Raw genomic sequence first — 26,732 nt, 5'->3', positions numbered from 1 at the left:
GAGCGCGGCGGCCGGCGCGGGCGGCGGCGCGCTGACGGCGGCGGGCGCGGGCGGCGGGCGGGGGAAGATGGCGGAGCTCGGTAAGAAGTACTGCGTGTACTGCCTGGCCGAGGTGAGCCCGCTGCGCTTCCGCTGCACCGAGTGCCAGGACATCGAGCTGTGCCCCGAGTGCTTCTCGGCGGGAGCCGAGATCGGCCACCACCGCCGCTACCACGGCTACCAGCTGGTGGACGGCGGGCGCTTCACGCTGTGGGGGCCCGAGGCCGAGGGCGGCTGGACCAGCCGCGAGGAGCAGCTGCTGCTGGATGCCATCGAGCAGTTCGGCTTCGGAAACTGGGTGAGCGGCCGGCACGACGCGCACCTGCTCGTTCCGTGCCCGCGCCGGCGGGGAGGCGGGCGCGGTCGGCGCGCCGGTTGGGCTCAGAGAGGTGGAGCGACATGCCCAAGGGCACACAGCCAGGAAGTAGTACCAAGGTGGGGGTTTGGGCTGTGGCTTTGCGACCGCAGGGCCCTGTTCCCGACCTTAGGACAGTTGCATGGGTGTTTGCCGAGTGCAGGCGCTTTGGGCAAGACCGCGCTGTACGGAGTCGCGTTGCTGGACGGGGAGAAGGTCCGCAGACTTGACAGAGCGGGAGGCGCCCTGAGGAAGGACTTGGTTCTGCCAGGAGCACAGTGGTGGTTGCAGGCCCCGCAGGCTTCACACACGCCCTCCGGCTGCTCTCCCGTCTCCGTGCACTTGCTTTGTACGCGGCCCGGTTGGCGCTGAGCTGTTGTCAGGGCGTGTGCCCTGGGTCCCCTGGCAGGGGCTTGTTTATCCTGGGGTCCCCGCAAGGCCCAGGACGCTGTGTGAGGAGTGCTCGGTAGGTACTGAACAAAGGAGCACAGACCCAGAGGCGTTTGTCCTGGGCTTTTGCTCTTATCAGAAGGGTTGTGTGGAGACTGCTGAGTGGAGCAGGTGGGAGCCGGGCTCCTTTCGGCGAGGGGGATATTGTCCTGGGCTGCTGCAGGGAGACATGGGTGCCCTTTTCTGGGCAGGCTCTGGGGCGCTCTCTTTCCAGTCAGGAACAGGAAGCTTTCATCTGTGTTAGGAAGGGAACATCTCTGGCTGGATTCCTGGCTGTTGCTGCCAAGAGCTTGTGTCCACCTGCAGGCATTATGAAAAGCAGGGGGGGGCATGACCCCAGCTCCCCCATCTTTCCAGACCCTTCCGCATGAGGTCCTCCTACTTCCCTGAACCAGTATTTCATCTTGCTGCCATTTCTCCATCAGTGCACCCCTCCTCCTGGGCTTCTCCCCTCATTCCCAAACCTGGCCTGCTTTCCTTCCCATGAAGTGGGCCAGCCTTCAGGGACTAACACCCATGCCGCATCCTGGGGAATCCTTATGTTTAGAGATGCACAGCTCCGCAGGGTCTCACCTAAGCGCCCACGTGGCGATCACCGTCGTCTGAAAATCTCATTTTGTTTTGAAGTGCATCGATGCGCACCGAGCCTCAGCTCTGCGCACCTTGTACGATGCTGAAGGACTCTGCAGGAAAGGAGGGCCTCGTCTCTGTCTTCAAGGGGCTTAAAGTATTCTCATCGTTTGAGCCCAGGCCAGGACCTCTTTCTTCCCTAAGTTCTAGCCTTCGACGGTGAGCTGCTGGTGGACCTCCTCGCTGCTTATCTCATGGACATCCTGAGCCTCTATGACCCAGATCTCTTACCACCTCACGCGGTTACAGCCCTCCTCAGGTCCTTCTGGTAGGCCCCGTCCGGCAGGAGCGCCGTCGCCAGCCTACTTTCAGAATCTCACCACTGGTCACAACCGTAGTCCAGGCTGGTGTTTATCTCTTGCCTTGACCGCTTCTGGGGCCTTCCAGCTGGTCTTCCCACTTCATTCTTGTGCCCTCCAGCCCATTCCCTGTGCCACAGAGTGATCTTTGAAGACATGCCGCGTCCCATCAGCCTTCGGTGGCTTCCAGGCCTACTTAGATTAAATTTCATGGCCCACAGGGATCTCAGCTGCTACCCCCTTCATCGTTTTTTATTTCTACTGTTTAGAGCGGTCTTCCTCCAGGTCATGGCTCGTGACTGGCCTTTCTGCTCCATATCAGTGCCTCCATGAGACTCCCCCCTCTCCACTCCATTCTCAGTCGCTTATCGCCACAGCCGTTGCTAAAAATAGCTGAGGTGGGCCCAGAGCTTTGCTGAGTGCCAGGCACTGTGCTGGGCAGTTTGTTTCTTGTGACCTCTTCCCAGCAGCCCTGTGCAGCAGGCTTTGAACTGAATAGTTTGGCGTCAGAATCTGTGCTTCCAGCTGCACTGCTCACCAGTCTCCACTGCCTTCTCTGCGACACTGTGGGGAACACACGAGGACTAGGCCACTTAGAGTGTATCGCAGGAAGCACGAGGCAGGAAGGGGGCCTTCTCTAAAGCAGTGCTTTTGGAACTGAGTGTGCCCAGGAATCACCTGGGGAGCTTGTTCAAATGCAGCCAGCAATCTCAGCTGTTAGAGGAGACAGAGCTGGAGGAGGAGGGGCTTGGGCCTGGGTGCTGAGGGTCCTCTTCCTGCTGAACCCGTGGGGGGTGCTGGGGGGGAGGGCAGAGACCAGAGATTCTGCATGCCAACCACGCCTGGAGCGCTGCCAGGCTGTGGGCGTTAGTAGCTCTCTAGCTGTGCGCTCTTGGGCCACCTGCTCTATCCACTAGACTTCCCCGTGCTTCACCCGAGGCTCTCGGCAGCCCTGAGACGTGCGGGTCCCTTCTCAGTGGATTTCCAGCTGCGTGCACGGAAGCGGTCTGCCCCACGCATGCCCCGTTTAGCCTGTGCCAGTTCTGAGTGGGGCTCCTTCCTACGTACCTCGTCTCGCGCTCTTCAGCACAGCGCTGGGGCTGGGTCTGTAGTTTACAGCTGCAGCACGGTGTGTCGGAGAAGTTAAAATGCTTGTCCAGGATGCCTTGGACTGATTCTAGCGTCTCGGTGTAAGAGCATTAACTGCTGCGGGTCAGAGGCTGGGAGCTTACTGCCGCAGCTAAAGGTGTGGCTGGCCTGGAAGGGCTTTTCAGGGGGCAGAGTCTTGACCTGCTTTAGGGGGAGTTCGGTCCGTGCCTGGGACAGGAAGGGGGGAGATGACCAGGGGAGGCGAGAGCTAGGTTTCGTGGGCTGGGGTGCAGTGTGGAGGAGGCCTCGCTCGAATCGATGGCAGTGACGTAGACGAAGGTGAGCCCGTTTGCTCTCATTTTTGAGATGACACACGTAACCTGTCACCCCTGGGTGGCACTGCTTTGTGTAGGATTCATGGGGTGGGTCGATTTCGGCAGACCTGGGCGAGAGGCTGCTGCTGAGGTCCGGCGCCATTTGCTCCCATTCGTCCTGGGGCTGAGGCCCAGGGACCGACGGGGCCGGGCATGGCTGAGGGATGCTCGCTGTGAGACCGGGAGGGTGTGGGGGCGAGCTGTGTAGCTAGGCTCTGACACCGTGCCCCTGCCTTTGAGGGTGGCTGGGGAGATGCCTGGGAGTAGGACAGCGGGGAAGGGTTGGCAGGTGGGCAGTGAGCCGGAGTCACGTCACCATGGGTATCGAGAGCCTCGAAGCAGCGGGTTTTGTGGTGGGTGCTACTCGTGTTTGGAGTTAGAAGATACAGATCTTGCTGGAAAGCGCTGTGGTTGGTGAAGGGACGTGGCAGAGCGGGAAGTTGACCCAGGTCCTCTGACTCCATGTCCAGAACCATCTGTCTCACTGGTTCACTGAGTGCAGGCAGAATCCCCGTCGCGGTCCTGGATTCCCAGGGGCCACCCGGATCTGCTGAGCTGGCATCTGTATGGGTGAGGTCTGGAAACAGGTGTTGATAGAGTTCCGGTACGGCCCATGGAACCATGTTTGGGAACCATGGGCATGTTCACTTCTCACCGAGGCAGAAGGCCCTTCTGTGTGTTGGTAGGAACGAGTAAGCCCATCCTTTGAGCATCCTGACAGGGGTTAATTGCCATTAAGGATGGGGGCCTGGGTGGAGAAAGCAGCTAGAAGTAGTAGGGTTCTGCAGGGCAGTGGTTTTCAAAGTGCGGCTGATTCAGAACACCCTGGAGGGCTTGTTAGAACACGCATCGTGCCCATCCCCCCGCCCGGCTCTGCATCAGTAAATCTGGTCTGGCTCTGCATGAGAATTTGCATTTCCAGGGACCCTACTTTCCGACCATCGATGTAGAGTAAGCCATGCCACTTTTTATCATAGTAAAATACACATAACATTTATCATTTTAACCATTTTTTTAAGTGAGCTCAGTGCCCAATGTGGGGCTTGAATTGATGACCCCGAGATCAAGAGTCACATGCTTTACCAACTGAGCCAGCCGGGCGCCCCCTGTTTTAGCCATTTTTAAGTGTCCAGCTCAGTGACATTAAGTATGTCCATACTGTTGGGCCACCGTCACCACCGTCCATCTCTAGAACTTTCTCATCATCACAGACAGACGCTGTACCTGTTACACAGCGTCTCCCCACTTCCCCGTCCCCAGCCCTGGGCACCCGCCATCCTGCTTTCTGTCTCTGTGAATCTGACTACTCTTGGGAGCTCCTGTAGAGAAATCCTCAATGTTTGCACTTTGGTGATGAGTTCATTTCACTCCGCTTAGCGCCCTCAAGGTTCATTCATGTAGTGGTGTCAGTGTCCTGCCTGTCAGGCTGAATACCGTCCCGCCGTTCGTCCGTCAGGCCGCTCCCACCTTTGGCTGTTGGCCTGCCGCAGCGAACTTCACTGTGCGAACGTGTGTTGGAGTCCGCGCTTGCTGGCCTTCTAGATCGATACCTAGAGGTGGCAGGGCAGGGTCACCTGGTTACTGTTCAGAGGCCGTGTCCTGCTGTTACGCATTTTGTGAAGCGCGCTCTCGGGTTTATTTGACCCGAAAGGCTTCCGTTCCCTTGGGCCAGTCACAGCTGTGTGAGCTGGTGAGTTCTACTGAGTTTAGAGAGGAGGACAGAGAACCTGGAACTGAGGCTTGCAGAACTTTCCATGTAAACAAATCCAATGAACAGGAGCAGTGGCCGAGGGAAATAGGGTTCCTGGAATGGCTGGTGACCTGTAAGGACAGATGACAAGCTGCTGTTAGTCCTCGGCCTGTGATGTGGGAGGTGGCACCCACCACCAGTGTGTCTGTGGAATAGGCTCTTGTGGGCTGGGGGCTGCACGGGGAGGGCAGGGTTCGCCCCAGACCAGCGGGGGCCCGGTCCTTCCACGAGGCAGGCGGCTGTTCCGTTCCCGCTGAGGATGACTGAACGAGGCTAGAGCGGGCAGGCCCGAGCCACATCTGAAGCCTTGTGGGGTCAGCTGGGAGAGGGGGCCCAGGTGACCAGGCCGGCGATTGGTCAGGCAACACTGGGCCCCGTGGGGGCATGTCCCCAGCTCAGGAGGGACTGGCAGGCGTCCCGCTGTGCTCCCCGCACAGACAGGCATGAGCGTGCTTCCCAGCCCAGAGTGTGGGAGTGCGGGAGGCCAGCCACCGGGCTCTGGGGCCGTTGCTGGATCTCCTGCTGCCATCGTCCCTCCTCTTTTCTCTGGGCCTGAGGTCACAGCACATTCCTCGGCTCTTTGTTCTTTCCTGGCCCGTGCAGCCCTTTGCTCTCTCCTGCTGCCTTGGGCGGGGTGTGTGTGTGTGTGTGTGTGTGTGTGTCTGCCCCCTTGTCCCCAGCTGCTCCCCGGGTCTCTGCTTCCAAGGCGGCTCTGCCCGGAGAACGTGCTCCCCTGGGGTGCCGCAGGTTTGCATGCTAGGCCTTCTGGCTGCTTCTGTCCCTTTGAAGCTCCTTGCCTTGAAGAAGAAGGAAGCCCCGCCTCCAAGTCTGGCTCCCAGGCACTGGGGAGGGAAGGCCGCCCCAGCCTCTGCCTGCCGCCTCCAGGGCAGGTGCTGCTGGTGGAGGAGGGGCCCAGGGGCCTCCGTGCTCTCCGGGAAGCTGAAGGTGGCCGGAGTTCTGGGGAAGGAGCTGGTTTGTACGTGAAGACTGAATGTCACTCTGCTCCAGAGGAGACGGCTAGCACAGCACCCCGTGTGCCCCAGAGGTTAGAGGTGGAGTGGCTGAGCGCCAGGCGTGGTGGTTCTGGGAGCGCGCAGGCCCCGTGGTCTGGCCTTGCTCTACATTTTTAAAGGACCAGGAAGCATTTGATTGCAGAGGTCTCCCTGCGGTGTGCACCGTGTCACTGCCCCCGAGGGCGCCGTGGTGACAGGCCCCCAGGTCCCCCTGCTCCGGAGCGAGACTGTCTGCTACGGAAGCCCTGGGGGGAGTGTCACCTGAGTTTTCGGACTGCTCACCCGAGCAGCGGGGGCGGGGACCACCGGCCCAGCCCGTGGGGCTCCTGGGGGACCAGGCCAGATGCTACATGCAGAAGCACGTACTGTCACTGCGATGAGTTTTATTTCATCCTGACAAAGCCCTGGAAGGCGAGGGATTACAGGCCCAGAAGCAGAAGGTGAGAGGTTAAGGATCACAGACCATAGGTGTTTGAGCCAGAACCTGCCCCCAGCCCCCCCAGGGGGGGTTACCACAGGCTTCGGGGGGCGGGGGTGACCTGGGCGTGGGGGGTGAAGAACGTGCCGTGGGAGTGACGCTCACAGCTTTCCCACAGTGGCGATCATGGGCGCGTGTCGCCTCTTCTGCTGTGACCGGTCACGGTGTAGGGAGTAGTAGCGCCTGCGTGGTTCAGATGAGCCGGAGGCACAGAGAGGTGAAGTCATTTGTCCGGGGTCCTCAGCCGCTAGGGGTAGAGCCGCGACTGGAGCCTAAGCCTGTGTGCACAGAGAAACGGCGTGTCCGGCAGGGGTTCTGGGGTGCCGGCCGGGGTTCTGGGGTGCCAGCCAGGTTCTGGGGCAACCCCGGGACGGGTCATGTGGGGCCCGGCGGGGATCTGAGAGGGCCGCAGAAAGCACACAGCGTCATGGACCCCGCAGGTTAGTTTCTCCCACACGCTCAGACTTCGGAGACTAGTGCTATTGAAAACAGTATTTCAAAGGCTCACACAGAGTTGCTAACTTGAGTCTGCCAAATGAGGATATTAAAAAAACAAAAGATCCAATTAATGATCTCTCACCATTTCACAGAAGGATTATCTCAGTACTGCCCAAGTAACAATGACGTCATCTGGGAATGAAGGGCTGTCCTTTAAGTGGAAAAGTTTAGCTCTGAGGGAAACCCTTACGTCGTCACTAGGTTTTAAGTTTCCCCTCGATGACGGGCCAGTCCAGTGTGAGCGGAAGTGGACTCGCTGATAGGCGCCTCCGACAGTTTATTGTCGGTGGTTGTGACCCCAAGGGGTTTGCACTTGTTGGGAGGACATGCGGGTAGAGCAGGGGGTGCGCAGACACTGCGGGGAAGGGGGAGGCAGCTGTGGGTGTGCGCACAGGCCCTGGCACCGAGGGTGGAGCTAGCCTACACATATGGCGGGCGACTTCTCTGGACTGTCCTCTCCTTTCTGTCCCTGCTCAGGTGCTGGAGGCCGCTCCAGTGAGCCATGAACAGGCCGGAAGGAGACCAGACCGGCTAGAGAAGCCCAGGGAGTCCTGACTCACGGGGATGCTTACTTCCTGTCCCGGAGAGCCAGCATCCTGGCGGGAGTCTAGCGACGTTGGCCAGTAGACCTGCCGCCCGTTCAGGGTCCTAGAGGCATGTTTGCCTTCATCTCTCAGAGGACTCTAAGGAAGCAGCATACCTATCCTTATCTTTTTCCAAGGGTGGGTGCTTTTTTTTTTTTTTTTTTTTTTTTTAGTGAGGATAAAGGACAGAACTTGGAATTCTGTTTCCGCAGACTGTGGTCTACTCACCCATGTGCTGCTCTGTGTTGGGGAAGACTAGCTGCGGGCTACAATTGTGTTCCTTGTTTAATTGTAGTTGTGCTTGAGTTGTCCTTGTCTCTCCAGATCTGTCCCCCCAAACCCACTTTTGTTGCTTCTGCCTGCCCACCCGTCTATCTGCCCATCCATGTGTCCGTCCATCCATCCATCATCTAGATTAAGCAGAAACTTTGCCCTTGAACACGTGCTGTGCTGCTGTTGTATGTGACACCGGGGCTGTGACAGGACACTTGTGCCCCTCGCGGGCGGTCGGCAGGTCTCGCGTGACTGCTGACGCGTGCAGATGGGAGAAGACAGTGGCAGGCAGGACGCAGGCGTGTGGTGGGGCACTGCAGCTCTCGCTATTTTTAATCATCTTTTAAAATCTGTTCCTCACTGTCATTTAGCGCCATTGAACCTGTCTGTTTTCTGAGCTGTGTTGTTGCTTTCGTTCACACCATTCCATGTGATCTTCCTCTTATTTCGAAGTCTGAAAAATTAGAATTTTGTGTGTTTTCCTGGGCCTTTCTCAATGGTCCTGAAACGAAGATGGTGGCCTGGGGGCAATTCTCTTTCCGCGGCAGCTGCCAGCCAGTGTCTGTCCTGGCTGTGGCCTTTCAGCCGTCACTGGGCAGCGGGTAGGGTTGATGGGTGACAGAGATTCCTGGGTTCCTGGCGATGAGGTGCTAGCCACTCTGATTTGATTTGTGGCTTCATAGATACTCATAAACTGGGTCCATTCAGAGCCAGAGTCCCCCTCTTTACGTGAAGAGGGTCTGGGCCACCAAAGTGCCAGCACACGCGCACGGCTGGCCTGCTCCCTGGCTGGGCGGGGGGCCCGGGCTGTGGGCATGCGGCGGGAGAGACGTCTCGGGGGCCAAGCCACGGTCACCAGTCAGCCTGCCTCCATGTGGCCCTGGAAGGGGGGATGTTTGCAGAGCAGGACATTGCCCTTGTCCCCTGCCTGTGACCCAGAGCTACACTGTACCCACCGTGGCCAGGGAGCTTTCCCATGGGGCGGAGGAGTCCTCTCGTGAGTACTCTGTATTTTCTTTTCCAGTATTTGAATGTAAATCTTAGACTCTAAGCAAAGCATTATGAGGCAGAATTTAACTTTACTTTTTAGGAGCGCCTAAGCGGGCTGTCGGTGAACTGTCCAGCTTTTGATTCCGGCTCAGGTTGTCGTTATCTCAGGGTCGTGAGATTGAGCCCCAGGTCGGGCTCTATACTCAGCGTGAAGTTATCTTGAGATTCTCTCTCTCTCCCCCTCTGCCCCTCCCCCACACCTGTCTCAAAAAAGAAGAATTTAACTTTAAAAAAAAAAAATAACTTTCATTTACCCAAAAAAGTGAAAAAATAGCATGCAGATTCCCATATATATTCATCTCACAAGCCTCCCGAAATGTTAGCATCTTGCATAGGTACAGTTGGTTCCAGAAAGCGGGATGTTGACATTGATTCAGAGCCATTCACTCATGCACAGACCGGCCTGGGGTCCCACCCAGGAAACCCCAGAGATGATGCTGACGCGTCTCTCCCAGTCACGGTTCTTTCCTTGTCTTGTGGCTGTGACGCGCTGGAGGGATGCTGGCTGGAGCTTCGTAGAATGTTCTGTAATTCAGGTTTGGCTGCCGTGCTCTGGTGCTGAGGCTGAGGCGCCCGGTCCTGGGCCCGCAGCCGTGAGCAGCATGGGACGGGGTCACTTTTCTGACACTTCCTCCCATTGCGGGATTCCTCCTCACGACTTAGAGTTGGACACGACATTCACGAGGATGTAAGCAGGTGTGCAGTGGAGCGGCCCCTCCCCGCTCAGCGCTGCCGCCCTGGGTGGCCTCTAGTGTCCTGATGTGGCACAAGCAGACCGTGTCTGCCTTCCGGCCCTTTGCACAACAGCAGCAGCGTGGACACACTCTTCTGTGGCGCTTCCAGCTTCCTGGGGTCCCGTGTGGCCCTGCTCTGGCCCAGGGCTGAGGCTCGCTGCGGTTTCCGTGCCCTGCTCTCGCTCCCACAGTATCAAAGTTGATGGCAAGAACCTCCAGCAAATGACACACCTTGGTTTGGTCAGATATGACTTGACTTTACTACTCAGAATCCTTCTGGTTTTCAGGATCTAAGTTTTCCCCAAAACGTGCTGCTCTGAGCATCCAGTAATTTCTGAAAGGCAGATTGCTGAGGTTCGGGTGAGCGGACTTGCCGGGGGCAGCTGGCGCTCCTGCACACTGGCTGGGTGCCGTGCTCTGCAGGTCTTCTCGTGGGGCTGGGGCCGGGGCGAGCCTGGACGTGCAGCCCAGCCCCCCGAGCCTCTGGTGAAGGGACACCCCAGGTCCCTCACCCGGGAGGCTCCTTGGATGCTTGACCTGACTCTGGTGGCTGCAGGCTTGTGCAGAAGCTGCGGTGAGGCGGGGAGAAGCCGCCGGGCAGGGCTTGGCCGTGCCTCTGGCTGCACGGCCGGGCCCTGGAAGCTCTGACCGGGCGCGTGTGGGTATTTCCGCTGACTGGACACCCTTGTGAGGATGTCCACTGCTCCTGGACGGGCACGTGTCAGGGGTGGTATTTTTCCAGGCTCGCTCATCAGGGTGAAGAATGCCCCCGGCCTGCTGGCCCCTCACGTGTGCGCCAAGCCTGTGCACGCTCTGTCAGTAGAGCTCGCAGCAAGCGTGGGCTGGGCGGCGGGCTGACTCCTGTCTCCTTACTGGTAAGAACCCGAGGCCCACAGATGGGAAGTGACCAGCTTGGGTCACACAGTGGCCGTAGATGCTGGGGATGGTTGTGACTTGGTTTTTTTGTTTTTTTGGGGGGTGGGGGGAGGTAAATGCTCCCTGGGAAAATATAATAGATTTGATGCAAATGGTAATGTTTTAAAGAAGTTAATCACCTACACAGTTCTTTCCCATACAACCAGAATCTGGTGTTTGCTCTAATCTTCCCTTTTGTCTTTGGTTCTCAGAGAGGGTCCTCCCCTGTTAGGCCCCTGCACTGCCCCGTCCCCTTGCACTGGAGCCCTGCCCTCAGCACTCAGTACCCCCTGGCAGGAGTGCCTGAGGCCAGGCCCCATGTAGGGTCTGTCCCCTCCCAGGAGCCTCGCTCCCATGGCCCCAGATGTGTCCTCAGTCCTCAGTCCTCGTGGATTGGCTGGTTTCTTGGAGTCCAGTTTGGCCTTGGGGGGTGCAGAAACCAACGCGATCTTGGGGGGGGGGGTGAGCGTATGAGAGCGCAGAGCGGCTGGTGTGGGGCCCTGGCGGCTGCCAGAGCCGCAGAGCTGAGCGCAGGGTGAGTGGGGGCTGGAGGCAGGGGCTGAGCGCTGCCGGTGAATGAGTGCGCACTTTGGGCAGCTACTTTGTGAAGTGGCTTTAGCGGTTGACTGAGGAAGAGGCCTCTTGGCAGAAGGAAAAGATTGGGGGAGTTGTATAATTTCCTCCCGTTAATAACCCTTGTGTTCATGGGTCACGTTCTGTAGGAGTGAGTGCTCGCAGCCGGTGGCAGACTTTGGCGACTTAACCATGGAGGCTGTCCTCAGTGACGGCCCCCACCCCTTTACAAGCCACACCTGGCCCCTGCACCATCACCTGGGAAGGGGACAAGCTGCCACCCCCTATGCCCCCAGGGCTCTGCCCCTTTCTGTTCCTAGAGGCAGGCAGCACCGTAGAACAGGGTCCCTTCTGTGTCAGGAGCCTAGATGGGGAGCCCTGGTAACCCTGGGAAGAGGCCGGGCAGCTGGGGTGCACCGTGGCCCCAGTCCCCCCCTCCCCCGCCCCCAGAGTGCAGGGTTTGTGCTGGGGCCACGCGGCCAGTACAGGTGGGCTCTGCCAGTCCTTTGTAAGGACCCAGGAGAGCAGAGTCCAGATGCGAAACGTGGGTTCGGGTGTCAGCGCCCCTTCTGACCCCGGCTGTGGGCCGGGGCAGGCGGTGCCTCCCGGGATCATCTCGGTGCACCTGTCGTCCCCGACAGCTCCCGTCTAGTGTCCACAACCGCATGGTGAGCCCAGCTCCAAAGAACACGCCGTCCAGCGCCCTTTGGGAGGGGGGATGACGTGCACTGGAAGCAGTCCAGGCAGACCTCGGCGAAATGGGCAGCGAGCCTCGCGCGCGCCCCGAGCGCGCCGCTGACTTTCGGAGTAACCTGTGACCCCTGTCGTTGTAGGAAGACATGGCCGCTCACGTGGGAGCTTCCCGCACGCCGCAGGAGGTGATGGAGCATTACGTAAGCATGTACATCCACGGAAACCTGGGGAGAGCCTGCATCCCCGACACCATCCCCAACCGGGTGACCGACCACACGTGCCCCGGCGGAGGGCCCCTGTCCCCCAGCCTCACCACCCCCTTGCCTCCCTTAGACATCTCGGTGGCCGAGCAGCAGCAGCTGGGCTACATGCCGCTGCGCGACGACTACGAGATCGAGTACGACCAGGACGCCGAGACGCTCATCAGCGGGCTCTCGGTCAACTACGACGACGAGGACGTGGAGATCGAGCTGAAGCGCGCGCACGTGGACATGTACGTGCGCAAGCTCAGGGAGAGGCAGCGGCGCAAGAACATCGCGCGCGACTACAACCTGGTGCCCGCCTTCCTGGGCAAGGACAGGAAGGACAAGGAGCGGCCAGCCAAGCGCAAGGTCACCAAGGAGGAGAAGGAGCTGCGGCTGAAGCTGCGGCCGCTCTACCAGTTCATGTCGTGCAAGGAGTTCGACGACCTGTTCGAGGGCATGCACAAGGAGAAGATGCTGCGGGCCAAGATCCGCGAGCTGCAGCGCTACCGGCGCAACGGCATCACCAAGCTGGAGGAGTCGGCCGAGTACGAGGCGGCGCGGCACAAGCGCGAGAAGCGGAAGGAGAACAAGAGCGCGGCCGGCGCCAAGAGGGGCAAGGAGGACGGCAAGGACGGCGAGTTCGCGGCCATCGAGCACCTGCCGGGCTTCGAGCTGCTGTCGGACCGCGAGAAGGTGCTCTGCAGCTCCTTGAACCTGAGCCCCGCGCGCTACGTGACCGTGAAGACCATCATCATCAAAGACCACCTCCAGAAACGGCAGGGCATCCCCTCCAAAAGTCGCCTTCCTAGTTACTTGGACAAAGTCCTAAAGAAAAGGATTTTAAATTTCCTCACGGAGAGTGGGTGGATATCCAGGGATGCGTCCTGAAGGCGCGGCTGTGCGCGGGCGGTGCTCACGGCGCTGGCGAGCCCGAAGGACCTGGGGTGAGGGCGGGGAGGAGCTCCTCCCCCTCCCCCCTCCGTTGTTGCTCTTTTTTAAGCAAATTGAGTTCCTTTCTTTTAGGCTATAAATTCTTTTCATGGTCCTCTGAAAGAAGCAATAGTAACGATTTTATGTCGGATCATGGGGGAAGCCGATCTGTGTATATTTTAACTTCGTCCTAAAGTCATACTTACGATGACGATTTGCCTTTACATGTTCAGTTTGGGGACTATTATGAGATTGGGTCATTTCCTTTTGTGTCTTCCCTTTGGTACGCAACTCTTGGGCTGTGGGTAAAAGGAGCAGCTTTCTGCTGGGCCCGCCAGCCGCCAGCCTGACCCTGTGACGTGACCTCTGGCTGGCTGCCGGGGAGCCCTTTGGGGGGGGCCCACTGCCACCCCCGCGGACACCCCAGCACAGCCCCAGCACGCGGCACTTTAGGTGGGGGCCAGGGTGGGGCAGGTGGGAGGGGAGGCGGGGGAACCCCAGGATGTTTTGTTGGGGGCTTCAGAGGAAGAGTCGGGTGGAACAGTGTCCAAATGAGCTTCCTCTGGACTCCTGGCAGTGCGGAGTCAGAGCTTGTGTTCCCGAGCCCGGGCACCTGCCCCTTGCCTCAGTTACCGGGGGACGGACGACCGCTGGGCGGGCTCCCTGGTGTGCGGAGGGGGCTCCCAGGGAGCTGGGAGGAACAGCATGGGTGCCAGAACTCAGCTTTCCAGGGGGCTGCTGCTTGCTGCTCGTCGTACTTGCAGCGCTAAGCACCCCATTTACTTGGAAGAACTTGTTTTAGAAAGTGGAGGGCTCTGAGTTCTGGACTCCACTTCCTCCAGGATTTTCATGGTGGTTGCAATAACCTTTTTACTGAAACTCTGACCTTGACCTTGCTAGCCTGGCTAAGCATCTTACTTCAGGTGGTGTCCAGTGCTCTGCATACCAGGCTGGACAGGGCTACTCCCACAGCAGGCTCCGGCAGAGCAGAGGGAGCCTTCGGGGTGAGGCCCTTCGTGGCTTCTCTGGGTCCCGGTCTTGGACCACTCCGCTCCTGCCCAGCCCTGCTGTCTCTGCAGGGGCCCCTCTCCCGTGGATGCACACGGTACCTTCCTTCTGGAACTTGAGTCATTTGTCTTCCTGCTGCTCAGGGTTGGTTCTCCTGTCTAAGGCCCTGCTTTAGAGTCCAGCACTCCATTCTTCCTGGAGCTTATCCTGCCCCTCCTGCCCCCATAGCTACCAAGAGACTGTTTACCTCCCAGAATGTTTGGGCTTGAAGTTACATTAAAGTGAAGTTATTTGAAAGACAAAAGAAAAAAAAGACCCTCATCATTTCCAAGGACTTAATTACGGTGCCTTCTCCTTTCTTTTTACATCCTTCTGTCCCCCAGGGTGAATTTTTCAGCATTAAATAAAACATTTCAAATACATTGTACGTGGCTTTGTCAAGTACGGTGCATGCTGGCAGAGCACGCTCCGTGAGCCAAGCCCAGGACTTTTGTGACCGCAGGAGGAGACAGGGAGCCGAGCAGGGCTGGTACTCACGAGGCCCCCTCCACATTGTCCCCCCTGCAGGCTCACTGCATGGGTCTGGTCTTCCACTGAGCAGGGATGGGGACGGTGCCTCTCACCTGCACTTCCTGGACCAGCAGCTTCTCTGCCCAGGGAACCATGTGGAACTGCAGACCTCAGGAGTGGGGCGCTGCAGCCATTAGCTGGGCCTCCCAAGTGGCCCGGCAGGACACAAGCTGGTTAGGCAGCGCTGGCTGCGGCGTCTCCCGTCTTTGGCATTCACTCATTTTCTGCATCTTCCTGGTTTGGTGAGGTTCTAGATTTGGTATTATTTTTATATGAAATGGTTGCCGACTGAAGCTGGAGAAGCAAAAGATCCCTGTCCATGTGTGGCCCAGGCCAACTGAGGGCTGTCCAATGAAAAATTCTGCGCTTAAGCACGTTTTCAGTATGTGTATCTTTTTTGGTGGTACGAAGAATTTATTTAAGGCTTGGCTGTTTTAAAACCGTGACTGTGTAACTTATGTTAAAGCAGTAGCAGGCTGTCCCACGGAAGAGGTCACTTTATTGTCGGTTGCCTCCTACCCCATCCCCGCCAGCTGTGCCGCCAGCTCAGGGCCCTTAAGCTTCTAGATGTAAAATTCGTCCCCCTCATCCCATGAAATCAGGGTTTTTCCAAATTTAAACCCACTTTGAGTTCAAAAGGTTAATTCAGCCATTCAAAATAACAGCGTGAGCATCCTTGCATGGTGAGGACGGGGACAGCAAGCCCGGGACACATTATCTGAGCTCAGCACTTCGGCGTCAAACCAGTTTTTCCTCCAAAGTAAAGGAGGAGTTAAACTGGCTGTTAAGCAGAAGCCCCCTCACACCTGCCCTCCTTCCCCGCCAGCGGCAGATCACCTGGGAAAGTGTGTTTTACACAAATCCCGGCCACGAAGGCCCCTTGTAAGCAGACAGCGTCGGGCCCACAGTCCCGCACACCCTCGGCCCTGGATGGGAACACTCAGCAGGTCAGTCACAGCCTGTCCCCGTGCCCCCCACCCCCCCCCCTACAGCCTCCCGGCGGCCCTGCCCCAGCTGATGAGGGAGGAGGGGCTGCACACGCATAGAAATTCCTTTGAAAATTACTTATGCAGCTTTTGGCTTAGGAGTTCCAGGAAGGTGAAGCGAGATCCTCGCAGAGCTCTGACCCCAGTGGGTTTTCTCAGGGCACTACACTGCCTGCGGTTCTGGGGCAAGTTTTTGACCAAGGAACTTAACATGCTTAATGGAAAAGAGGAAAATACTTTGAAATAGTATAAATTTTTAATTATGGGAATACTACCTACATCTTTCAAAATTACAAGCGAAGTAAACTGCCCCACCTTATGCGACAGATGAATTTAACAGCGTTGACCTTCAATCCTAGAAACACCTCTCCACAGCAGACCGCAAGGCTGGATGTCCTCTGGTTTGTAACAGATGCTCTCTTGACTCTGAATGAGGACTGGAGGGGCCTACGGTGCGGTGCAGACTGTGGGTGATCTTACTGCGGCTCTGAGTGCGTGCAGGCCCCTCCCTAGGGCTGTGGGCAGGGACATCTGTCCCCAGCAGAGGCGCGGTTCCTCCTCTCCCCTCCCACGGGGAAGCTGACATGTGTGCGCATGTGTAAGCGTGTAAGCGTCAAGCACACGGCTTCAGGATTTGAGCCGAGAACGGGAAAGCTAAGTCATGCTTAGTGTAGGTGGACCTCCTCCACCAAAGTACACAAAATAGTTTCCAGAAAGTAGGAAAATAAACATATTAGGGCTTTAATCCTCTTAAATAAAATTTAAAAATTAAACATTAACATTTAAAATGTACGAAGCATGCAATCCTTGGATTTTGAGCAAGTCCATCTTACTAGGAAAAATACCTTCAGGCCATCATCAGTAACTAGCTATTAGTGAGCTGAGCATTTCTACAAATAGATGAACAGGGCAAAAGTGATTGGTTTTTTGTCAAATTCAGTAACAGGGAAAACGAGGTGGTGAGACCTGGCCAGATGCATGTGCTCACTTCCCATCTCTGGAAGAAAGCCGGAAGTTGGGCGCTTTCGCAGCCAGATGGTAACGAATTATAAATGGACTCATGTATGCTCTTCAGCAAGGGCGCGGTGAAACCTACTCTGAGCAGGAGGGACACGCGTAAGCCCTCGCCCTCCCTTCACTGGACGAAGGGACGGGCTGAGCACGCAGGACCCCGTGTGCCACAGTGGGCCGCAGGACCCGGCGAGCCCGGGTGGCAGCCAGCCCAACAGTGGGGTTCCCGAAGACACCGGACTCATCTGTGGTACTTGGGCGTCGCCAGGCTTTGAGCACCTAGAGTGTGATTCGAGACTCTCTAGGGTCCAGTCGTGTCCCGCCGGCCTGTTCTCTAAGCGTGTGGAGCGATTAAGGTATATTAAAAATCAACGAACAGACTCCCGAATTAAAGTTCATTCACGCGTCAGCGCAACCGGCTTAATTTTCTGTTTAGCCACTGGTTACTAAAGCTTTCCAACAAGGACTGGGAAGGGTCAGAAGTAGTCAGAGAGCGGACGAACCAGCCTTTCAAGAGTTACAGCGAGTGATTACAGAGAACCCAGCGAAGCCCTTGCGAGGCCGCTAAGCCTCCTTCACCACCCCCACCAGGGCGGGCCTCAGGGTGCGCCCGTGCAGCTTGTACCCCACTTTGCTGACCAGCGCCACCGTGCCAGGCTCCTTCCCCTCCACTGGCGTGTGGAACAAGGCCTCATGCTCGTAGGGGTCGAACCTGGCCCCCACGGGGTTCAGCCGCAGCAAGCCGTGCTTCGTGAACACCTTCTGGATCTGGACCTCAGTCATTACGAGCCCCTCGTAGAGGTTCTTCAGGTGAGGGTTGTCATCTTTAACCTCCTCCTTTGGGACGCTCTGCGTCGCCTTCTCCAAGATGTCCGCGACCTCCAGCAAGTCCTTACAGAAGCCCTGGATGCCTGAACGGAGCGAAGGACACCATCATGTGCACCCCCAGCGCCGGCGGGACACCCGAGAGCTGTAACCCCGCCAGCCTCATGCACAGACTCCCGAACGAGAACCCTTCAAACCGTTCACGTGTCCTCAAGTTTCCATGGCGTGGTAAAAAAATGAAAAAAAAACCCCACAAAATCCAAAAAAACAACTTCTGGGTTTAGACAAGAGCCGGTTTGCTCCCAAGGTGCAGAACCACCTCCCCCTCGTTCCTGCCGCAGGCTAAGGAACCGTGCCGTCGCCACAGAACAGAACGCCTCACCCCCCAGAACGTTCTGCTGAGGGAGGGGCTGCCCCGCCAGCACGGTGGGGTCAAAGATGCCAAGACACACCCAAGCCTTAACCCTAATCTAACAAAATCACGTAGGAGAAAAGTCACTCTAAATTCGAGGCAGTATATTACATCAAATTGTGGTTTCAAGAAAATGCCTCAGATGCTGAATGGAAGTCAGGGGTGACTGGAGCACCCAGGTGGGCATCTGCTTCCACCCAGGCCCTGGACACAAAGGCACCAGCCCCACCCCCACCCCCTGCCGCCCCCGCCTTTGTAGGAGGTAGCGTCTGTGGGCGACTTTTGTCACAATACTTCTCCCTCCTGCTGGAAAAATGAAATGGAAAACTTTCTACCTTTCTGATAAAAACATGGGTGTCTATGACGGATAAAGCTTGTGCCAATTCCTGGGGGACAGTCTGCCCTCATGGAGAGTATGGTCTGAGACAGGCATCAAACAATCACCCGAGTGCAAACACGATTACAATCCCGCCTCCAGGAAGGCGCGCTCCTCAGAGCTGAGGAGAGATCACACTAAGGGACTGCATTTAGACAGGATAGTCAGAGGACAGGTCTGTGAACCACGGCCTGAAGAATCACCCAAACATTCGAGGACTGAAGGGCGGCCGATGCACAGGGAAGAGGCAGACCCAGAGAAGCTGAAGGTTCCAGATGGGGCAGCCCAACAGGCGGATGGCGTGGGCACACTGTGCGGGGCGCGGGGCGGAGACGCTGCGCTTCTAGCTGCAGACCACCCCGACAAGGCAAAGAGCTCAGTAAAGGGAGTCAAAGGAGTTTCTTGTTTTCTCAGTGCATATAAAAATTATGTTTGCACTGTAGTACGAAGCGTGCAGTAATATTATGTATAAAAAAAATATACCTTAAAAAAATACATTTTGCTAAAAAATGCTAACCATCCTTTGAGCTTTCAGCGAGGTGTGATCACAGCCCATAGCAAATACATTAATAATGAAGCGTTGGAACTACTGTGAAAATTGCCGAAATGTGACAGAGACACGAAGTGAGCAGATGCTGGTGAAAAAATATTTGCTCAATGCAGGATTTGCCAAACCTTCAATCAGTGAAAACTGCATCATCCGTGAAGCACAGTAAAGTGAGGAATGGCTGTATTTTAAAATCGCTTTGGCCTGGGGTGTGGCGGTGCGAGCGCCAAAGCTGGCTGGGATCAGGGGGAAGTGGACAGACGGGAGGCCAGCCGCTCAGCGCTCGCGAGACGGGGGCATGTGGGACAAGCGACAGGAAAAGAGAACTTCAGATTCCTGCCCCAAATAAGCACCGGGAAAGATCACAGTGTTAAGTTTTAAAATGAGGACGAACAGCACAGATAAAAGGGAAAATGTAAAACACCCGTGAGACATCCGGTGAAAAGGCTGGGTGAGCGACAGGACACATGGGACTGGACTCAGAAGAACTGAGCCACAAAGAACGTGTGTGCAGGCCCGCCGGAGGGCAAGTCTCCGGGGAGCATGTCGAGAGGAGGCCTAACCCCAATCCCTGAAGGACCCTGGAGACATCTGGAGGCCAGGCAGATCAGAAGCCAACCAAGAGCATTACCAGAAAGAGGCATAAGCACTATTTCAAGAGGAGACCTCTTATCCGCTGCGTGTGGCAGTACGAGACTGGCTCTTGGTTTCCACTTGGCTGTGGACCTGCCATCTGTCCCTTGGGCAAAGTACCTATTGTCTCACTGTGAGCCTGAGGTGGTTCTTCCAGAAGGTGGGGGGGATGGTGCTCGCGGGTCTGTACAGACGGTGCCGCTAGTACTCAGACCATACCCGCCGTGTCACGGACACCAGCACGGCCGCGGCATCGGGAGCACTGGCCTCCGCACGGCTACCGTGACTTCCCAGCTTTGTGATGAGTGGCAAGTCACTTAAGCCTCAATGATCTCAAATGTAAAATGGGAAGGACGGCGACAAAAATATCCAAATGCTGACAATGCAGACAGCGTCTTAGACCTTCTGCCCGTGTGACCGCTGAGGCAGCTACGGAACGCCCACCTGTGAGGCTGACCCCGGGAACTCCCTGCAGCCTCAGACGGCCTCAGGCTAACCGAGGTCTGCGTGGGGAAGAGCAACACACACTCTCCTCGCCGAAGGAGTCACCCCTGCAATTCTAAATGCAGGTCACAGCTGCCACTTTGGCTCCTTGCAGACTCCTCTCCACGGGAGGGAACACACCCAGCGGCCTCCCCACCTCCTCAGCCTGGGGCATCCTGCTGTTCCACACTCCCCGGGCGCCCCACCCACCTTCCCCTGCCCTGTATTTTTCTAGGATCAATATCAGATAGTGTCTAAAGTTACCATATAATTTTGCCTCCTCCACCAATTTTTGGCTCCTCTGCCTCAAGTTCTCGGTGTCTGCCAAAGCTCGCTTATATTTTTCCTAAAAAAAGGGTAAAGAGGAAATGTACATGAATAAAGCATGGAACGAATTCCTAAGAAAGCAAATCTGATGTGAACAAATTCCAAGTCAAGGTACGAGTAACATGTGTTATGATGTCTGCCGTCTTTGACCACATGCAGCGCAGCGTACTGAGCAGGAAGAAGTTACATCCGTGTCACTATTTCCAAGGAATAAGAGGTCAAGGGGTCACGTAGCCCCCAGTGACCAGCTGGACAAGGATGAGGGAAAACTTTCTCATGGTTCTGATGCTCTCAGTGCCCCTCAAGGACGGACCGCTCACTCCCACAGAATTTCCAACTTCAGGGAATCCTAGAAAGCTGGCTGGGGTGGACGCACTCAAAGCCCACAGCTCCAGGAGCGGCTTAGGAGAACCTCCAGCCCACTGAGGGGAGAAAACCCCATCCTCTGGTCTTTCAACTGCGATCCAGTGGCCCCATCCCAACACTGATTGGGTGACAATCACCAAATGCTGGTGACCTCTCCATTTCTCACCAATTTTCCTGTCATGCCACTCATCTCCTAAGCACTTCTAGCTCCGGGGCCACTGCCCTTCACCTTGTCCTCCAGTTACAGGTGATTCTAGTGCAGTGGTTTAGGGTTAAGACTCCCGAGGCTCAAACCCGGGCTCTGCCGCTCAGTAGCTAAGCCACCTGGGGAACGTAACCTGACCTTTCTGTTGAGGCTCTAACGGTTATTCACAGAGTATTGTGAGGATTAATGTAAGTAAGGTGGTTAGAACAGAGCCAACATACAGTGCTTGATACGATCATTTTTAAATCTTAACCTGATTTGTGCCACCTATGCCTCTTCCCGTAGAGTAATAATGTGTCCTCCTAACTAGTTCACTAAACTCCTCCCTCCCTCTGAGAGCACCACATAACCACACCCCTGGCCCCAGCCCTTGTCTTCCCGTCAGACCCAGCTGAAGTGCCACAGCGAGTGTTCTTCACTTGAAAGACCCCTCAAGTCTTAATTCAGCATAATCTGTGCAGCATGTGAAGATGATTCTCATGACAGAACCAGTGCCACAGAGGATTCCAGTTCTAGTCCCTTCCTCAGCAGGAATTTGCTGCAGGACCTGACTGTAGTTCTCAGACAAATGACCAAACTCATCTGGCCAGAGGTCCTGAGTTCAAGAGATCACATTTCCCCACAACAGCCTGGGTGACCTTACCACAGTCTCCTTCAGCTGCTCTTCCAGCTTGACCTTCTCGTCCAGGAGTATCTTCTCTGGAGAGGGAGTATCTGGCTTCTGTTCATTTTGACCCACGTCCTCTTCCAAGTTCTGGCCATTGTTCTTCTGTTTCGTAGCAGTGCACAGCAGCCGAGGAGATGGCCTAAACAAGTCCACAACACTGTGAGTGAAGACTGGGCTTTGTGCTTAAAAGTCAGATGTATAATTTTAGAAATCTGAGATCATTTAAAACTATTTGCTACTGACCTGTGAGGGAGAAAGAATTTATCTTCGATCTAATAAAGGCAAATGGTATATTACGTACAGAAGCTGCTAACTTACATAAAATCTTCTGTAACGTGTCTAAACTAGCACGTCAATGTACCAAGGCCACGGAACTAACCTCTTCTTTCCAGTCCAAACACCTCCTTCTGAGATATGGTCATCCAGACCCATCACATATTGATGGAGTAGCTACTATTAGAGGTGAGCTCCAGTACTGATGTTGATGACAAGGATGGACTAGGCAGAGATCCTGCCCTTAGGGTACTTACTGTCAAAAAAGGCATCTACAGACAAAGTACTATAATTTTGGGTTTAAAAGTGATAAAAGAGAAACTGTGCTTTAGGAGACTCAGAGTAGAACGTTTCTAGCTTTGGGGAAATGGAAGACCATGAAAAGCTTTGAACAGAGGGGCTCTGAAGGATAGATAAGAGTTATACATAAGGAGTCAGCACTGGAGGTAGGAAAGCAGGGGATATACAGAGGGACGAAGAGCTCCAGACCTAAAACTGGAAGTGACTCAAGACATTATCCAGTCTGATCCCCACATGAAAAAGGTTAAGTGATAAGCCCAAGGTCATAAAGTTATTAATGAATGACAGAATGGTCTTAAACTCAGGCTTCTTCACCAGGACCAATTTCTCCTCCAAGCTTAAAACTCAGATTTCTGGGGCGCCTGGGTGGCACAGCAGTTAAGCGTCTGCCTTCGGCTCAGGGTGTGATCCCGGCGTTATGGGATCGAGCCCCACATCAAGCTCCTCTGCTATGAGCCTGCTTCTTCCTCTCCCACTCCCCCTGCTTGTGTTCTGTCTCTCGCTGGCTGTCTCTATCTCTGTTGAATAAATAAATAAAATCTTAAAAAAAAAAACAAAACAAAACTCAGATTTCTTCTAAGAGCTCTTAATTGCATCACATTTCAATCTGAAAATAAACTACAGGCGATTTTCTTCCGAGATTAAAGGAAACTGCCTCGAAGAAGAGGAAGCTATCAGTACACAGAATATGTGTATAAGGATGTTTATGGCAGCACCGTACAGCAACAAGCGGGGGACACTGCTGAATACACTGTCACTTCCACAATCTGGAATAGTCTGGGGCTGCGAAAAAGAATGTCAAACTCTCACCTCTGGGATATACTACAGGTGTACTACGTGGTAAGAAATGCAATTTAGAGAAACAGGCAAAACATGAAGCCCTTTCTGTAAGGACAAACCAGAAATCCTGTGTATGTATACCTGTGTCTAAGGCCTGGAGAAGAGGGGAAGGATCCATTAGTCTGAGGAGTGCGGTAACCTTTCTATCATATTTTATTTCTGTGATTTAAAAAAGCTAACAGCCTAACAACTGAGTATGTTGTTGTGAGGCCTGTCTTATTTCTCAGCTGTGCTGATCCCTGGGTGTGATGGTCACAGCCTTTCCACAGACCTATTCCTGTGGCTCAGCCCACAGAGGGGCTGGGAGCAGTGTGGTAGGGGACACAACAGGGCGGAGTCAGAGAGGGAGACTGAATCGGAGAAGAATTATGACTGCGACTCAGCTCTGACTCCCCCCTAAGAGCCCCTTTCCACAATAAACTAGTTCTCAAGGGCTGAAATTAATGCTACCTTGGTAATCGCCTTCCTGGCAATTAATTCAGATAGAAAACCACAAGCTATGTGAGCAAAAAAAGAAAAAACCTTTTCCCTCAGGGAATCGGGTGGTCACTGCTCTTTGTTCCCATATTTCGTTTTATATAATTTACGAGACTAGCAATCACATCGTAATCGCCTCCCGTTGTAGGTGATCCTCGCCCCACCCGCCGGGTCTCCCCGTCCACGTGAGCAAGCTCCTTCAAGGAAAGTCCAGCTCTGGCTCCGCCCAGCTTCTATCCAATGTTTGGCCCAGAGCAGCTCCTCCAGTAAGTACTTTGGTTCTGAGCCGTTCCCTCAGCAAAGGAGATGCTAAAGACTTGCCAAATTACCTTATGAGCTAGGACCTTGCAACAGCAGAGGCCGCAGATTAACAAACGCGGTGAGGGCCCGGACTCCTGCGAGCCTCCCCGTGGACGCACTGCACTGGTCTACCTAAATCCCGCTCTCGCGGCGGGACGGGTTTCGCCGGCTTCGGACCTGACACGCGGGAAGGAACCGGGGCCGAGGGGAACGAGCCCGAGGGCCCCGCGGACCCGGCCTGGCGCTGCCCAGGCACGCGCGCCTGCTGCCGCGCGCGACCTGGCGGTAGACTGGCCGCCGGGTCCCGGGCGCGAGCGCGCGTGGGGCCAGTATGCGGGGCCGGTCAGCTCCGGCCGAGGGGCAGGCCCCGGGCGGGGGGTCCACGCGCCGCGTCGGCGAACCGCGGGCCCACGACGACCCTCTCCCCGGTCGGAGCCGCGAAGAGTCCGCGGTGCGGCCTCGGCCTGAATAGAAGCCGCACTGAGGACAGCGTCCTTCTTCAGCCACAGGCGGCCGGGCGCCCCTTACCTGAGAGACAGCGCCAAAGCCGGGAGGCTGTGCCGCACGAGCCTCACACACCTAGCCGCCATGACTACCGCCGCCGCCGGCACTGCACACGCACCGGGCATGCGCGGAGACAGCTGACCCGCCCCCCTCGGGGGCGTTGCCACTCGCGCAGACTCTGTGCCTCCTTCTCCGCCCAACCACTTCCCTTCAGCCAGTCCGTAACCGCTTCTCCTCTGATGGACAGACAATAGTAACCAATAATTGTGGGCCGCTTCAGAGCCCTCTCTCGCCACGCCCCCACCTCGCGCTTCCCCTCCTGGTGGGCGGGGTCTGAGGCCTCCGGAGGCTCAGAAGGTGAGGAGGTGAAAGGTGAAGGGAAACGTGGGAGGAGGAGCTCGCGGGCGGGGCGCGGTCCAGGGTAGAACCAATGGGGAAGAAGCGTAGGGGGGCGGGGCGCCGGAAGTGCGGCGCTCCTCCCGCGAGACTTGCGTCTGACCGATCCTTCCGCGCTTCCACCGCGGGTCGCTCTGGGAGTGGTTCGGCTAGCAGGTTGTTCGTCGTGGGGTGTTGCGGGCTCCCTGGACGCCCGGCGCTGTCGGACGCCGTTTGCCGGGCCTCGTCCACGGTGGGGACGGAGGGGGGGCCCCGGCGCTGTCCTGGAGCCCTGTTAGAGCAGGTGCCGGAATCCAGGGGTCAGATGTGTCCGCGTGGACGCTGGAGAATGGATGGAAACACGGGCGGATGCTGGCTTCTCAGCTTCACTTCTCTCAGAATAAAACACAAATCGTGACGATGAGAAGAGCACTTAGGATTATTTGGGGACACAGCTTAAGCTTATATATCCAAACGTTTTCATTAATCTGGCAAAGGCCATTGCTACTTTATCACCTGCCCTGAAGGCGAGGTGCTGGGAGGGGAGGTGCCGCTTTTCTTACGCCCCTGGCTGCTGTCCCTCCAGCCAGGGGCCTCCAGGAGCTCTGAAGTGGCTCCTGCTCCAGCACTCCTGGCCCGCAGTCCAGTCTGCCAAGAGGGGGAGGCTGGAGCCCGTGGTCTCCCTCACGGTGGAGGGCTGCCTGCACGTCACGTTTGTGAGGACCAAACCTCTATTCTTTGCTCTCATTGAAAGTACTGGTAATGTTGAACGAACATCTACACTGTCCCAGAGTCTGTGACACCTGCAGGGGGAGGCAAACAGCCAAATCCAGAATGTGGGGTGTTCTGTGGGAAAATGACCCAGTTTATTAATTAAGGGGCTGGAGGAAAAGAAAGGAAGTAGGACTATTTGACAATTAAAGCTTAAAAGACATAATTAAATGGATGTGGACCTTATTGGATCATGATAGAACAATCCAACTGTACAAAAGACGTTTGTGACACGGTGAGGGGAAATTTAATTATAAACAGTATTATTAAGGAGTTGTTGACACTCTAGGGAGAGTGAATGGCCTGGTGGTGGTTAGGTCAAAATGCCCCACTTGTTTAGAGATGCAAACAGAAGTATTTACATTGCCACAGTGTTTGGAATTTGCTTTATAAATACTCTTGTAAAAAAAAAAAAAAAAAGGATAGGAGAAACTCAGTGACAAAGTGTTGATAATGGTTAGGCTGGATGGTGAATACCATCCAAGTTACAATGCCTCTTTTGTATATTTGAAATTCTCTGTAATAAAATGTAACACAATGTCATGTTTCTCACTGGCTGTGACATTGGTCAAGCCACAATCCTTGATCTGCTCACCTGTAGAACAGGGATCATATATTTTTTTTAAAGGTTTTTTATTTTTTTATTTGAGAGAGAGCACACCCAAGCAGGGGGAGCGGCAGAGGGAGAGGGAGAAACAGGCTCCCTGCTGAGCAGGGAGCCCGATGTGAGGCAGGGCTCGATCCCAGGACCCTGGGATCATGACCTGAGCCAAAGGGAGACGCTTAACCAACTGAGCCGCCCAGGCGCCCAAAAACTGGGATCATATTTATTGTGAAGTTTAAAAAAAATATTCCCTAACTCCTTTGGGCTCAGAGGAGATCAGATGGGCATCCCAAATAGCTTACAGTGCAGTATGAGGACGAATAACAGAGAGTAATAGCCACTGGGTCACGAGACAGAGACAAGCATGGTTGTCACAATGCAGTGCCACACTAGGGGCACTGAACCTCCAGTTGGTCCAGGCTTGCCAGGAAGCCATACCCTGGATCTGTGTCCTACCCCTTGCAATCTCTCTGAGCAGGGATCTGCCTGTGCTGCCACCTAGTGGCAACCTTGGGACTGCTCCAAAAAACTGCTGGTGTGTCACATACCAAAGTGTCATTTTGCCACTGCTCTTGGGAGCCTGCTCAGGTGGTTGGTTAGTTCACTGAGGTCTTCATCAACTCAGTGCAAGTCTTCTCCACGTGAAGAGGAAGCTGCTTGTATGGGAAGGCTCCTGGATCAGCCCACAGCACTCGCTTTTAGCCAAGGGCATGGGTGGCCCAGGCAGGGATGCGGGAAAAGTAAGCTGAACAGCGCATGGTACCCCCAACAAGGAGGGGATGACATTTAAGAAGGTGTCCTCAGGTGACGGTTGTGCAGATGGCTCAACAGCATGTGGGCCATGTGCTGGTGGGTGCCAGGCTCTGGGCAGATGTCCTTTTGGATCAGCACTCAATACGG

The 26,732-nt window shown here is 55.7% G+C and overlaps 2 protein-coding genes across 2 annotated transcripts; one reads left to right on the top strand and one right to left on the bottom strand.

Moving 5' to 3' along the window:
* The first annotated feature begins 30 nt into the window (after positions 1 to 30).
* Positions 31 to 14,402, top strand: TADA2B (transcriptional adaptor 2B). The gene is made up of 2 exons (XM_026485946.4): positions 31 to 337; positions 11,938 to 14,402. The coding sequence occupies exons 1-2, from the start codon at positions 68 to 70 to the stop codon at positions 12,928 to 12,930; spliced, it is 1,263 nt and encodes a 420-aa protein (XP_026341731.1). The 5' UTR covers positions 31 to 67; the 3' UTR covers positions 12,931 to 14,402.
* A 1,371-nt stretch (positions 14,403 to 15,773) lies between these two features.
* On the bottom strand, positions 15,774 to 24,250 carry GRPEL1 (GrpE like 1, mitochondrial). Its single transcript, XM_026485948.4, has 4 exons — positions 24,107 to 24,250; positions 21,365 to 21,527; positions 20,088 to 20,169; positions 15,774 to 17,458 (listed from the first exon to the last, which is right to left on the bottom strand). The coding sequence occupies exons 1-4, from the start codon at positions 24,205 to 24,207 to the stop codon at positions 17,112 to 17,114; spliced, it is 693 nt and encodes a 230-aa protein (XP_026341733.2). The 5' UTR covers positions 24,208 to 24,250; the 3' UTR covers positions 15,774 to 17,111.
* Positions 24,251 to 26,732: the final 2,482 nt, after the last annotated feature.

Source organism: Ursus arctos, unplaced genomic scaffold (assembly GCF_023065955.2).
Source record: "Ursus arctos isolate Adak ecotype North America unplaced genomic scaffold, UrsArc2.0 scaffold_9, whole genome shotgun sequence".
Lineage (NCBI taxonomy): Eukaryota > Metazoa > Chordata > Mammalia > Carnivora > Ursidae > Ursus > Ursus arctos.
This window is presented reverse-complemented; position numbering and strand designations above follow the sequence as displayed.

Coding starts and splice junctions, on each gene's coding strand:
- TADA2B (XM_026485946.4), top strand. CDS start 68: ATGGCGGAGCTCGGTAAGAAGTACTGCGTGTACTGCCTGGCCGAGGTG. Junction 338..11,937: donor AGTTCGGCTTCGGAAACTGG/GTGAGCGGCCGG, acceptor CTGTCGTTGTAG/GAAGACATGGCCGCTCACGT.
- GRPEL1 (XM_026485948.4), bottom strand. CDS start 24,207: ATGCCCGGTGCGTGTGCAGTGCCGGCGGCGGCGGTAGTCATGGCGGCT. Junction 21,528..24,106: donor GCTTTGGCGCTGTCTCTCAG/GTAAGGGGCGCC, acceptor GGACTTGTTTAG/GCCATCTCCTCGGCTGCTGT. Junction 20,170..21,364: donor AGCAGCTGAAGGAGACTGTG/GTAAGGTCACCC, acceptor CCCTTTTTTTAG/GAAAAATATAAGCGAGCTTT.